This window comes from Elephantulus edwardii, unplaced genomic scaffold (genome assembly GCF_000299155.1).
Source record: "Elephantulus edwardii isolate Elephantulus edwardi_28Jun2011 unplaced genomic scaffold, EleEdw1.0 scaffold00220, whole genome shotgun sequence".
Lineage (NCBI taxonomy): Eukaryota > Metazoa > Chordata > Mammalia > Macroscelidea > Macroscelididae > Elephantulus > Elephantulus edwardii.
In genome coordinates, this window is record NW_006399970.1 from 1,373,837 (window position 1) to 1,387,371 (window position 13,535).

General features: G+C 38.0%; 1 protein-coding gene across 1 annotated transcript in view; it reads left to right on the plus strand.

Annotated features, from left to right (window-relative positions):
* CLOCK (clock circadian regulator) overlaps positions 1-13,535 on the plus strand; it is a 141,638-nt gene that overhangs the window by 109,545 nt on the left and 18,558 nt on the right. Inside the window, exons 13-15 of the mRNA XM_006898097.1 lie at positions 3,283-3,424; positions 4,775-4,875; positions 5,396-5,485. Of these exons, the coding sequence (XP_006898159.1) occupies positions 3,283-3,424; positions 4,775-4,875; positions 5,396-5,485 (333 nt within the window). The remainder of the gene's footprint in view (positions 1-3,282; positions 3,425-4,774; positions 4,876-5,395; positions 5,486-13,535) is intronic.

Sequence of the window (13,535 nt, forward strand, 5' to 3'; positions counted from 1 at the left end):
GATGGGTGTGTCAGAGGCTGTGCGGTTGGCGCAGGATAGAGCAGGGTTTAGAGCTGTTGTGCATAGGGTCGCTATGAGTCGGAAATGACTCGATGGCACATAACAACAACAACAACATATGAAGAAAGCAAAAGGTCATTAGAAAGACAAGAAAGAAAGACCAAAGCAGATATTTGAGAAGATCTGCAGCTTGTTCTGAGTACAGAAAGTAAAACAAAAGGAAGAAATTAGAGAACTGATCAGAAGATTTCAAAGGGAAAATATAGTATTGTTGTAAAATGTGACAACACCAAGGGTTAGAAAATTAAAAGGAATACTTTCAGCATTTCTCAGACTTGAAAGAACTGAAAAAACATTCAAGCCTTAAGTTGTCATATTGAAAGATTCTATGTCGAAATATTGCATGGCCCAGAAAACATGAAAAAAAGGTGGAAGGAAAAAACACAGTCCTTGTAACAAAAATCATTGGTTGACCCTTGAACCAGTCTAGGAAGAAGCATCCAAGCTTAACTGGAAGCATTGGTAAAATAGTTATGGAATATCAATTGAGATGTTTCCGCAAGCATTTTCAGCCTTGGTCATACTCATTCTTCTATGCCAAACTATATGGATGACAGCGACCTGGCTAACTGACTAGAAGAGATCCGTATTTGTATCCATTCTAACAGAAGGTGATCCAACAGAATATGGAAGTTATTGAATGTTATCATTAACATCACATGCAAGTAACATATTGCTAGAGATTATTTTAAGATGTCTGGGGTAGTACATCAACAGGGAGTTGCCAGACATTCTCAGGATTCAGAAAAGGACATGAAACTAGAAATATCTTTTGTGATGACTGAAAGCAGAGAATATCAGAAAGTTATTTACTTGGGTTTTGCTAACAATACAAAGGCTTTTGACGGTGTGGAATGTAATAAATTATGGCTAACATTTAAAAGAATGGGAATTTCAGAACATGTAAGTGTTCTCCTATATTATAGGTGTATGAATCAAGCAGTTGCTGGAACTAGAACAAAGGGATAATACTACATGATTTAAAAGTCAGAGAAGGTGTGCATCAGGATTGTAGTCTTTAACCCTTGCTTTGTTTTCTTTTTGAAGTCTTCTGATCTTTAGCCTTATTTTTTTGCCAAAACTTTCAGTGCAGTTCTTTTTGGTACAGTGATTGTCATAACACCGTCTTGTGAAGAAGACTTGAAGCACTTACTAAAGAAGATGATAGACTGTCTAGTCTTTAGTGTGGATTATGCCTCAACATCAAGAAAACAAAAATCCGCAAAATATGACCAATAATAGACACCATCATGGTAACTGGAGAAAAGTTTGACATTGTCAGCTGTTTCATTTTACTTGACCCTACAGTCAGCACCCATGGAAGCAGCAGTCAGGAAATCAAGACGTATACTGCATTTGTTAAATCTACTCTCAAGGGTTCCTTTAAAAGGCTAAAGAGGAAGGCTGTCCATTTAAAGATTTTAGTTGTTCCTGGCTCAAGTCAGGGTATTTTCAGTCACTTCATATGTTTGTGAAAATTGGCCCATAAATAAAGAAGACCGAGGAAGAATTGATGCTTTTGAATTGTGTTGGCAGGATATTGAATAGACCATGGACTACCAAAAGAACAGATGTCTGTCTTGGAAGAAATGCAGCCAGGAGTACTCTTAGAGGCAAGGATCCACATACTTTTGCCTTTTAACAGGAGGAGAAGGACATTATGCCTTATAAACTGGAAGGTCTAAGGAGAGCAGCGCCTTTGAAGGAACAGCTTGATGTGGTGACTTCAACCATGAGGTTATGAGGATGACAGTTTGGGCAAATTTTTGAGCTCTTGTACATAGGGTTGCTGTGAATCAGAATCTGCCGGATGGCACTGAACAGTGTTCAGGAGCTCTGAGATGCAGTGGTCAAGCACTCGAATATTAATTGAAAGGCTAGTCATTCAAATCTACCTTGCACTCTGTAAGAGAGAGATTTGACAGTCTTCTTCCACAAAAATGTATAGGTTTGGAAAACCCAAGCTGGCAGTTCTTCTCTGCCCAGTATGGCCAGTATGAGTCACGATCCATTCAATAACAGTTATTTTGTGCATACATTATTGTTCTCCTTTTAATGAAATCTTCTCTTGAGAAGGAGCAGGGCCATAGCTCCTTATTCACTGCTGCATGTTTTTCTTTAAGGGAGTATTTTCCTCTATTATAGTGGTGCAGTAAAAAGAGGAATACATTAGTATAATTTTTATATTAGAAGGTAAATTAGATATTTGGTGGTCTCAAAATAAATTATCTGTAAGTGTAAGTTAAAGCTATCAACAAAGATTTCTAAGGACAATGGAGTAGGTACTGAATTATTATAAAGAGCCCACCAGAAAAAGCCAGCATTTTTGCCTTTGTTTTAAGTATATGTTTTAGGTCATCTGTCATTGTTTCTAAAGGAATTTAAGCAAGCCAGGTCATCTGCCAGTGTTTCTGAGGAGACTTATGTCACTTAAACAAGTCCATTAGAATAAGTGAGTAGGTTTTAAAACAAAAGACAGAATTTAAAAAAAAAGTTGTCTCCATGGAGTTGATTCTAATTCATGGTGACTATGTGTTACAGAATAGAACTGCTCTTTAGAGTTTTCGTAGATATAATCTTCATGGCAGTAGTTCTGTAGGCCTTTCTCTTAATAGTGCTCCTGGGGGGGGGTTCCATATACTAACCTAGAGGTTTGCAGTCAAGTATAAACCATGTGTGTCGCCTAGGGACTGCATATACAACTACAACCTGTTCTCATTGAATCAGTTTTGACTCTTATTGGCTCAGTGATTTAAGATGGGATTTTACTTTGTGCTTTTGAAACTGTTGCAATATCTGATGGTCATGATGACAAAGGTACAGAGATTGGACAACTGAGGTAGAATGGAAGGAAAAGGTTGTTGGACAGGAGGAGATAAAGAAAGCTAAAACGCCAGGGTAAGATGCTGAATGAGTCATCTACATGAATACTGAACTTTTTAGTGAAAACATGGAGTTGAACTAAAGGGGAAGATTGTGAGTAGTCCTTCCTGAAGTTCCAAAGATATATCTAGTACTTTGTGCATAAATGAAAATGTCTCTATTATTTTGTATTTCTTCAAATAGAGAATGAAGCCAAAGCTTTCTGACTATGAAAAAATAAATTTTTATTTCCTTACTGCCATATATACTTTTACTTTCTTATGGGTAAAAGCCACTTCTTTTTTTAAAAAAAGAATCTCTGAAATGTACCATGAGACAACACTTATTCTGTCTTGTTAGAGCCAAGATTCTGGGTCTGATAACCGGATAAACACAGTCAGTCTCAAGGAAGCATTGGAAAGATTTGATCACAGCCCAACCCCTTCGGCTTCCTCCAGGAGTTCAAGAAAATCATCTCACACAGCAGTCTCAGACCCTTCCTGTGAGTACCCTAACTTGAAAGCAGACTTCCTGTAAAGAGTGCTTCTGAATTGTTTCTGTTAACTGTTATCCACTCTTAATCAATTTCTGCTTTAAAATGATAAATATTTACATTTTGGAAACATACTGTTCAAAGCAATGCTGACATTTAAGTTTAACAAGTGACCAACGTGAAGGTGATGGGCATAGGATAGAACAGGGTTCAGGTATATTGTTCATAGGTTCGCTGTGAATTGTACTCAGATTGATGACAGCTAACAACATCAATGTGACAGTGTGGCCAAGCAATATCAGGTTCCAAACTCTTCAGGAACGTGAGTTCAAGTCCTACAATAGCCAGCCAGTTGAGAATGATTTTTAAAGAAGCCTGGTGGCACAGTGATTATGTATTGCTAGACAAAGGTGGAACTCTGGTAACTTTAGTGATAAGAAATTGTGCCACCAACCCAAAGACTTGTGGTTCAAATCCACCAGCTGCTTCATGGGAGAAAGAACAATCTCCTCTCATGTGATTTACTGCCTCTGAAAATTTACTGGAGTCGGAACTGTCTGACTCTATGGTATAGAACAAAAACAACCATATGGTAGGTGATTTAAACCTATTACCAACTCCATGAGAGAAAGTTGTAGCTATCTGCTCTCATAAAGATTAAAAATACCTTAAACTCTTTGCTGTCAAGTTGGAATCAACTCATGACTGACCTTCTTTCTGGCAGATTTTCAGGAGCAGTAAGTAGCACAAGAGGAGGCTGCTCTTCTTTCTCCCCTAGGAAATGCTTTAGGGCAGTTCTCCATTAGACAGCATCACTGTGAATCAGAACCAATGTGACCGCACACATCAAAATTTCGGTTTTGTTAATTTGTTTTAAATCATCCTTCAGAAAGAAAACCAAACAATTTGTTTTATTGGTAAATCCATGAGTGATCTTTTAAAACTAGTTGTTTTTTAAAAAAAATTTTAATGCTTTATCTTTATGAAAGCTTTCCTAATATTATGTCATTAAATTAACAATCATTTTTACCTTTCAAGTTTTCCTATTTAAAATATTTTCTTTATCCTTAAAAACAACAAAAAGATGAAGAGTATAATCAATGTCAAGAAACTACACATATACAGACTGCTTAATTGGAAAATGTTTTACTACTATTTCCACCACAGTAGGATGTGTGTATGTGTATGTTAAGAGAAATCATCTTCTATGAGACTTTACTTTTATTGAGTGCTTTAGAAAAAAAATAATTTACTAATTTTTTCAGTAATTTTTTATCAGCTAAAATCCACTTTGACATTAAAATTTAAAAATGGTGTTATTTCAAGTACCTTATGAAGTTTTGTTTTTGTCGACCTCAGCAACACCAACAAAGATTCAGACAGACACAAGCACTCCTCCCAGACAGCATCTGCCGGCTCACGAGAAGATGGCTCAGAGGAGGTCATCGTTCAGCAGCCCGGTAAGCTCTTAGTTTATGTTCTGACTGCACATTCACTGGGAGGGGCAGAAGTCATCTGAAGCAACAGAATTCTGTTTATTCCTTATCCTTTTTTGCAATGACCGGAAAGGTTATTGATAGTGATATTTATTCAAGATCTCTTTGTGTGAAGGAGATGTCAAGAGATAACAGTCTCTCAGCTTTTCAGGTCAAGTGTTAATTTTCTGGTTTTCCCTAACTGTGAAAAACTAGTAATTTAGAGATATTTCATAGCCAAATTCCAATACCAGTCACCTTCACTCAATTCCATCCACCTTCTCTTGAGGAGTCTATGCAAGGTACTGTGATAAGTTCTTTGGAAGATAAAAATAGATGAAAGGAACAAGCCTTCCCAGTATAGAGGGGAGACCTGCCTATATGCAAATTAATAAAAGCAGGCACATTGGAAGTTCAGTAATCAAAGTTTCGTGTCGCTGTTTCTGGTGGAAGTGCTCATATATGGGAACAGTCATCATTCCAGTGTTATTTATTTTGTTTCTAGTCCATAAATTCCCAGTCTGTTGGTCAGTCATTAACACAACCAGTGATGTCTCAAGCTGCAAATTTTTCAATTCCACAAGGCATGTCCCAGGTATTTTTTGATTGTTTATTTATTTATTATAAGATGATAAATTGCTTTCAAGCTAATAGAGATTTCTTTAAAATATAGACTTGAATCTACCCTGGGGTCACCTTTGACTATAGGGAGTCTCTGGCAAAGGCTCAAGATGCTGAATATCTGTCCATATACAGAATGTCTTGTACAACAAAGAATTGTCCTGTTTGATACGATAACACTCCCCACTGAGAAATGCAATAAACCTAAAGATACTGGGGAAAAATCTAACTCTGTATTTTATTTCTCTTGTGGATTATGAAAAGAATTTAGTAGCTTTGATGTTGAAAGTAGAAACATGAGTAAGATGGGATGACCATGTTCAAAGACTTTATTACATATAGAGAGGACAACAGAAAACTTATATAGGAGAGGTATATAGGCTGATGGGTGAATACCTTAGATGGACCTGTAATGTACCCTGTGGACATGAAGGAAACCATTCCAAAAGAATTATTGCCCAAAGGCCCAAGTGTAAAATAATTAGTAAGACTGAGGAGAAGTATTACAAAAGTGACAGTAAGCTACATTTTTTTAATTTTTTTTTTTAGTAAGTTACTTTTGATTGTTTTCAAGTTGATCATTTATAATTCTGAACTCATTTAATGTCTCAAACACCTTAAAAATATTGCTGAGTAGCAGTGAAAATACATAGAATTTTCAGTTGGTTTTTTTGGCATTAAATGTGCTTTGACTTAACAGTACCTTGATTTGAAATAATGATGATTAACAGAAGGTAAAAGCAAGCAAGATTTTACTGAAGATTATCCAAAAACGACTGGAACAGCACATCAACAGAGAACTACCAGAAGTCCAGGCTGGTTTCAGAAGGGGTCGTGGTACTAGAGATATTGTAGCTGATGTTAGCTGGATCTTAGCTGAAAGCAGGGAATACCAGAGGAATGTCTATCTGTGTTTCATTGACTATACAAAGGCCTTTGACTGTGTAGATCATAACAAACCGTGGCTGACTCTGAGAAGAATGGGAATCCCAGAACACTTGATCGTTCTAATGCGGAACTTATACTTGGACCAGGAGGCAGTCGTCAGAACAGAGCAAGGGAACACTGCATGGTTCAAAATTGGGAAGGGCGTACGCCAGGGATGCATCCTATCTCCATACTTTTTCAACCTATATGCAGAACAGATTATCCGGGAGGCTGGGCTCTATGAGGAGAAATGTGGGGTCAAGATTGGTGGACGATTTATCAACAATCTGCGTTATGCAGATGACACAACCCTGCTTGCTGAAACTGAGGAGGACCTGAAGCGCCTGCTGCAGAGTGTCAAGGACTGCAGCCTACAATATGGATTGAGGCTCAATGTCAAGAAAACAAAGATTCTCACCACTGGACCAATTGGCAGCATCAGGATGGATGGTGAAGAGATTGAGATTGTGCACAGCTTTAGTTTGCTTGGCTCCATAATCAACAGTCTTGGCACCAGCAGCCAGGAAATTAAAAGGCGCATTGCCATGGGAAAGTCTGCTGTTAGGGACCTCTCCAAAGTGCTGAAGAGCAATGTTATCTCTTTGGAGACTAAGGTGCATCTGATACAAGCCATGGTCTTCGCAATCGCCTGTTATGCATCAGAGAGTTGGACAGTGACCAAGGAGGATAGAAGGAGAATTGATGCCTTTAAGCTGTGGTACTGGAGAAGAGTATTGAGAATACCATGGACTGCTAGGAAAACAAACAGATTTGTCCTGGAAAGGGTTAAACCGGGTGGCTCCTTGGAGGCAAGGATTCTGAGGCTCCGTCTAACATACTTTGGACATGTTGTGAGGAGAGACCGGTCCTTGGAGAGGGACATCATGCTTGGGAGGGTGGAGGGACAGTGCAGGAGAGGAAGGCCCTCTATGAGGTGGATTGATTCAGTGACTGGGATAATTGGGTTGGGAGTGTCAGAGACAGTGCGATTGGCACAGGACAGAGCAGAGTTTAGGGCTGTTGTACATAGGGTCGCTATGAATCGCAGGCGACTCCACGGCACATAACAACAACAAAAGTAAAATCTTTTAAAAATAACATTATTTAGTTGTTAATTAAATTATACATATATAATTCAGGCTACTATATAGTACTACCCTTTTATCATTTGTATTGATGATGTTATCGAGGCACCTAACCACAACAACAGCCAGTTAGACTCTGTATTCTTGATTTGCTAGTACTACATTGCCATGTAAGGTATTTATACTAGTGCTATTTTAGTAAATGCTTTATTTCATTGCAGTAGTTTTTTTTTTTTACTTTTTATCAGTGTTGAGTCTTCAATCTTATTTCATCAGATATGTTAACAGAATTGTTATGTAAATATTTGGGCATGTACTTTCAATAATATTTAAGACTACAAAATAAAATTTTTTAACATTTTAAAGGGATATTTTAATACTCTTTTTAAAGGAAAATAATATCAACTGTGTAAAAAAAATGTTAGTAATTCTTCAAATTTCGGTCTTATTCAGTGACAAAACCAGTGTCTTTTAGTTCTATTGCTTTTTATCTTGTTATTCTATTTATCTGTTTTAATTTTATTATTTTTACTCAGTAGAAATCCTCTATATCCTTCAAATTGTGCCAGTATAATTTTTATTCAGAGGTACAGTTACCTCTCATTACAACAAAAATGCACTTATGAGGGAATGATTGTATGAAGGATAATATGAAACACAATGCATGAACTTTGTAAGCAAACCAATATAAAATACAAATTTTTTAAAAGCATTTATACAACATAAATATAGCACTTTTACTAGTAAAAATAAAGACATATGGAATTAAATACTATGTAGTCTTTCCTTTAAACTTTAAAAAAAATGTCAGTTACCAACAATTTGAATCAGCAGTGTGGAATAATTGTTCTATATGTTGTTTGTTGTTGTTGCTAAGTGCTGTCGAGCTGTAGGCGACTCATTGTGACCCTGTGAGCGAAAGTCCTCTACACTTGCGTGACTTTCATCCTTTCTCCAGGTTCATAGGGTTTCTGGAGGCAAGCTATTTACGGAAGTGGATGCCACTCCTCCTTCCAAGCTTGTTTTAACCTGGGAGAGCCACCAAACACTGTCCACCATGGGTAGCCATTATTGCATTTGACACGTCAGTGTTACAGTGTTCAGCTTCACAGCAACCACAAGTTACCCCTGTAAGGCAAGTGGACACACCAGGGTTACACAACCTAGAAGAATGTTTAGCCAAAAACAATTAAAAACAGGCCTGAGGGCTGTGGATTAGAGTCACCCACCTTTGGCTTGGTAGCGTCCCTTTCGGTCCACTAGGCCAACTGGTCCCTCTCTGTGTTGTTAAGTGCCATCAAGTCCAATTTGAAAAGCCAGAGTTGTGTGCTTTTCAAGGTAATGTTCAGTGTCCTTAATCCAAAATTTGCTAACAAAGCTTTGTGGAATATTTCTCATTTTTAAATGTAGCTCATTGTAGGAAACTTGTGAAACTCTTTCTGCTCTTAAAAAAATCTTTGTATTCATGATTGAATAGTTAAGCAAATTTTATGCCTGTATAGACTGAAGAAGTAAAACATATATAACTAAATTATATGCAGTATGAAATAGGAGCTGTTTATAACTTAGATAAAACATAGAAAAGTAAGTAAGAATTTAAAACCCAGGAAACAGATTAACTTTGTTTTCCACTATTATTTATGCATTCATCCATTCATTTATAGTTGCTTGTTGTTATTTTGTTAGGTGCTGTCAAGTCAGAACCGACTCATAGCTGACTTTCCAGCAGGTTTTCAGTAAATCACATGCAAGGAGATTGTCTGTCTTCAGTGGAGCTGCTGGTGAATTCGAGCCTCCTGTGTTTGGATTGGCAGCATAACTCGTTACCACTCCGCCACCAGATTCCTTTATTTTAAAAATCTTTATTCTGTACTTTTCTGATAGGCATATATAGAAGATACTCTAGAGATGTCACAGAGTACTGGTGGCTACTTCATCTGTTAACAGTAAAAGGAAGCTTTTGGAGGAGCTACTTTTTTGTTCCTCCATATCTACCACCAGTAGTAGTCTGTTGCCTCCACATGAAATAGAGGATAGTGACTGAAAGAGCAGCTAGTTTGAGTATATTTTAATTTATGTAACAACGTCCAGTTTTTGCTGCATTTTTAGTGAAAATGATAAACTTTTTCTGGTAGCATAGTCCATAGGGAGTGGCACTGCTAACCCAAAGGTGATCAATCTCTCTGGTAGTTTGAATCCTCCCATGTCTCCTCCTGAGGAAGACGGGAAATCTGTTCTCATACGATTTACAACCTCAGAAAATCTGTTAGAGTGTCTGACGATATGTGTCATTTCCAATGCAGCAGGAGTGAGTTGAGTACCTGTCTGGCATTGCACTGTTTTGTTGTTGGTAGGTGTAATCAAGTTGGCCCAACAATAGCATCCTTATGTATAACAGAATGAAACCCTGCCCAGTCCTGCACCATCCTCACGATGTCTGCTGGACTTACGCCCATTGTTGCAGTCACTGTGTCAGTACATCTCCTTGAATGTGTTGTTCTTTTTGCCTGACCCACTCCTCTTTCAGCGACTGGCCTCTCCTAATAAACATACCTGTAGGACCCTTACTTCTAAGAAGCACTGTGGCTGCACTTCTTCCAAGACAAGTTTATTTGTTCTTTTGGCAATCCATTATATCTCATATATTTACTTGAATATATACTGTTGGAAACTGCTATTAGATAAAAAAAAAAGTCAGTAATCAGCAATTTCAATGGCATGGCCATTAACTGATGTAATACATCACAAAACGCCTCTTAAGTTGATGCTTTTATTATCTCCATTTTATAGATAAAGTGATGCTTGTCATTATGTGCTGTCAAGTTGCCTGTGACTAATAGTGAAACTGTGCACAGCAGCTCTTAAGCCTGCCATATTCAGAGCCAATCTCACTGATTCTGACATACCTCCCCTTATTTTCCCCCAATTACTCTATCAGTTCATCTCATCCAGGGTCTTCCTCTCCTGTGCTGTTCCTCCACCTTTCAAAGCATGACTGGTTCCTTCTGACCACATGTGCAAAGTATGTGAGACAGAGCTTCAAAATCCTAGTTTCCAAGGAAAACCTTGGTTTCACGCTGTCCCAGACAGACTTGTTTCCTTGGTGGTCCATGGTATATTCAAGACTCTTCTCCAGCACAACTCAAAGGCATTGATTCTTCTGTCATCCTTAGTCATTGTCCAGTTCTCTGATGCATAGCAAGTAATTTTGAAGATCATGGCCTGGATCAGATGTACTTTAGTGTCAAGACTGATATGGTTGCTTCTCAGTACTCTGGAGAGGTTGCCCACCACAAATTTCCCAGTGCAATTTATCTTTTGATTTTCTGACCACTGGTGCCAAAAGCGTTGATTGTAGAGCCTAGCAAGGTGTCATTTTTAACAACCTGAAACTATTCTCATCTATCATGGTGCCATTTGGCCCAGTGGTGAGAATCTTTGTCTTCTTGATGCTGGCCTAGAGAAGTTAAATAAGTAACTTCTCCCAGTAAATGGTAGAGCTACAGAATAAGCATGTCTTTTAATTCCATTGTCTACTTGTCTCAGTCAAGATCCATTCAGGAGTCAAATCAAGAAGCTGTACCAGAAATAAAACATAAAAAATAACTAGTAAAACTGATTAACTTTTAATATGAAGAAAGGAAATACAAAGAATAAATTAAAAACAGCCATTAACAGCTGCTTGACAGCTTGAGAAGACAGAGTATTAAAATGAAATGTCCAAAGAGCTGGAATTAGAAAATCAAAAGGGAAGAACATGCTCAGCATTTCTGAAGATTAAAGAGTTAAAGCACTGAAGGATTCTATGGGCAAAATAATAATGATGCAGAAAGTATCTAAAGAAGGTGGAAGGCATACACAGTCATTTAAAAAAATAAAAGGTTGGCACTGGACAATTTCAGAAAATTATCAAGAACCAGTAGTAAAGGAGAAAGAAATTTAAGCTTCACTAAAGGCATTAGAAAAAAAAAATAGGCCTTCAGGAATTGATGGAATATCAGTTGATATTTATCAACAAACAGATGCAATCCTAGATGTCCTCACTAGCTATGCTAACTGGATATTATGTGTATGAGGGTTGTTTACTTTGTCCGTGTCTATTTAATCTCTATGCTGAGAAAATTATTGGAAAAGCTGAATTATATAAAGAAGAAAGTGGCATTAGGATTGGAAGAAGACTCACCAATGACCTTTGTTATACAGGTGACTCAACATCACTTGCAGAAAGAAGTGCTTACTCCAGAAGATCAAAGGCCTTCAAGATGAGTTATATGTCGACATCAAAAAAACAGAAGTCCTCACTACTGGGCCAATAGGGAACATCATGATAGGTGGAGGAAAGATTGATGTTACCAGCAATTTCATTTTCCTTGAATCCACAGTCAGCATCCACAATTGTTGTTGTTATGTACAACAGCCCTAAACCCTGCTCTATCCTGTGCCAATCTCACTGTCTCTGACACACCTTCCCTGATTACCCCAGTCAGTGAATCATTCTACCTCATAGGGATATTCCTCTCCTGTGCTGTCCCTCCACTCTCCCAAGCATGACATCTTTCTCCAAGGATTGGTCCCTCCTTGCAACATGTCCATAGTATGTCAGACGAAGCTTCAGAATCCTTGCCTTCAAGAAGCAACCTGGTTTAACTCTCTCTAGGAAGAACCTGTTTGTTCTCTTAGCAGTCCATGTTTTATTTAATACTCTTCTCCAGCACCACAGCTCAAAAGGCATAAATTCTCCTTCTATCATCCCTAGTCATTGTCTAGCTCTCTGACACATAGGAAGTGATTGCAAAGACCATGGCCTGTATCCAGTGTGCCTTAGTCTCCAGAGTGACAGAAACCGATTGAACATGCAGTCAAGATCCATTAATAATAATGGGTGACTGGAATGCAAAAGTTGGGAATAGAGAGGAAGGATCAGTAGTTGGAAAACATGGACTTGGTGACAGAAATGAAGCTGGAGATAGAAAGATTGAATTTTGCACAAAGACTTAGTCATTCAAATACTTTTTTAAGAAACATAAACGCAGCTTATACACATGGATTTCACCTGATGAAACCAGATTGATTACATCTGTGGAAAGAACTGCTGGAGAAGCTCAGTATCAGCTGTGAAAACTGGGCCAGGTGCTGATTGTGGAACAGACCACCAACTACTCATATGCTAAGGAAAATGAAATCCATGGGAACCAAAATATGACCTTGAATCTATCCCATCTGAATGTTAAAACCATCTCAGAAATGGGTTTGATGCCTTGAACACCAGTGAGCAAAGACCAGATGAGTTGTGGGAGGATATCAAGAGTATCATCCAAGAAGAGTGCAGAAGGTCATTACAAAGACAGAGGAGGAAGACAAGACCAAAATGGATGTCAGAAAAGACCAAATATTGCACTAGAGCGCCGTGAAGGCAAGGCAAAGCAAAGGGAAGAATTCAAGATATTAAAGAACTGAACAGAAGATTTCAAAAGGCAGCATGGGAAGACAAAGTAAAATAGTACAATGAAATGTGCGAGGACCTGGAGTCAGAAAATCAAAAGTACCGAACTCGCTCAGCATTTCTTAATTTTAAGTAACTGAAGAACAAATTCAAACCTCAAGTTGCTATACGTAAGGATGCTTTGGACAGAATATTAAATGATTCAGGAAGTATTAAAAGAAGATGGATAGAGTATATTGAGTCATTGTACCGAAAGGACTTGACAGACACAGGAGAATTTCATGAAACAACATATGAGCAAGAGCCTATGGTGATGAAGTAAGAAGTTCAAGCTGCTCTGAAGAAATTGGCAAAAAATAAGGCCCCAGGAATTGATGGTATACCAATTGGCGTATTTCAGCTAACAGATGCTGCCCTAGATATGCTCACCAAGTTGTGTCAAGAAATCTGGAGGACAACCGCTTGTCCAACTGACTGGAAGAGATCTATATTTGTTCCCATTCCAAAGAAGGGAGATCCAACAGAGTGTGGAAATTATCGAACAATAGCATTGATAATCACATGCAAGC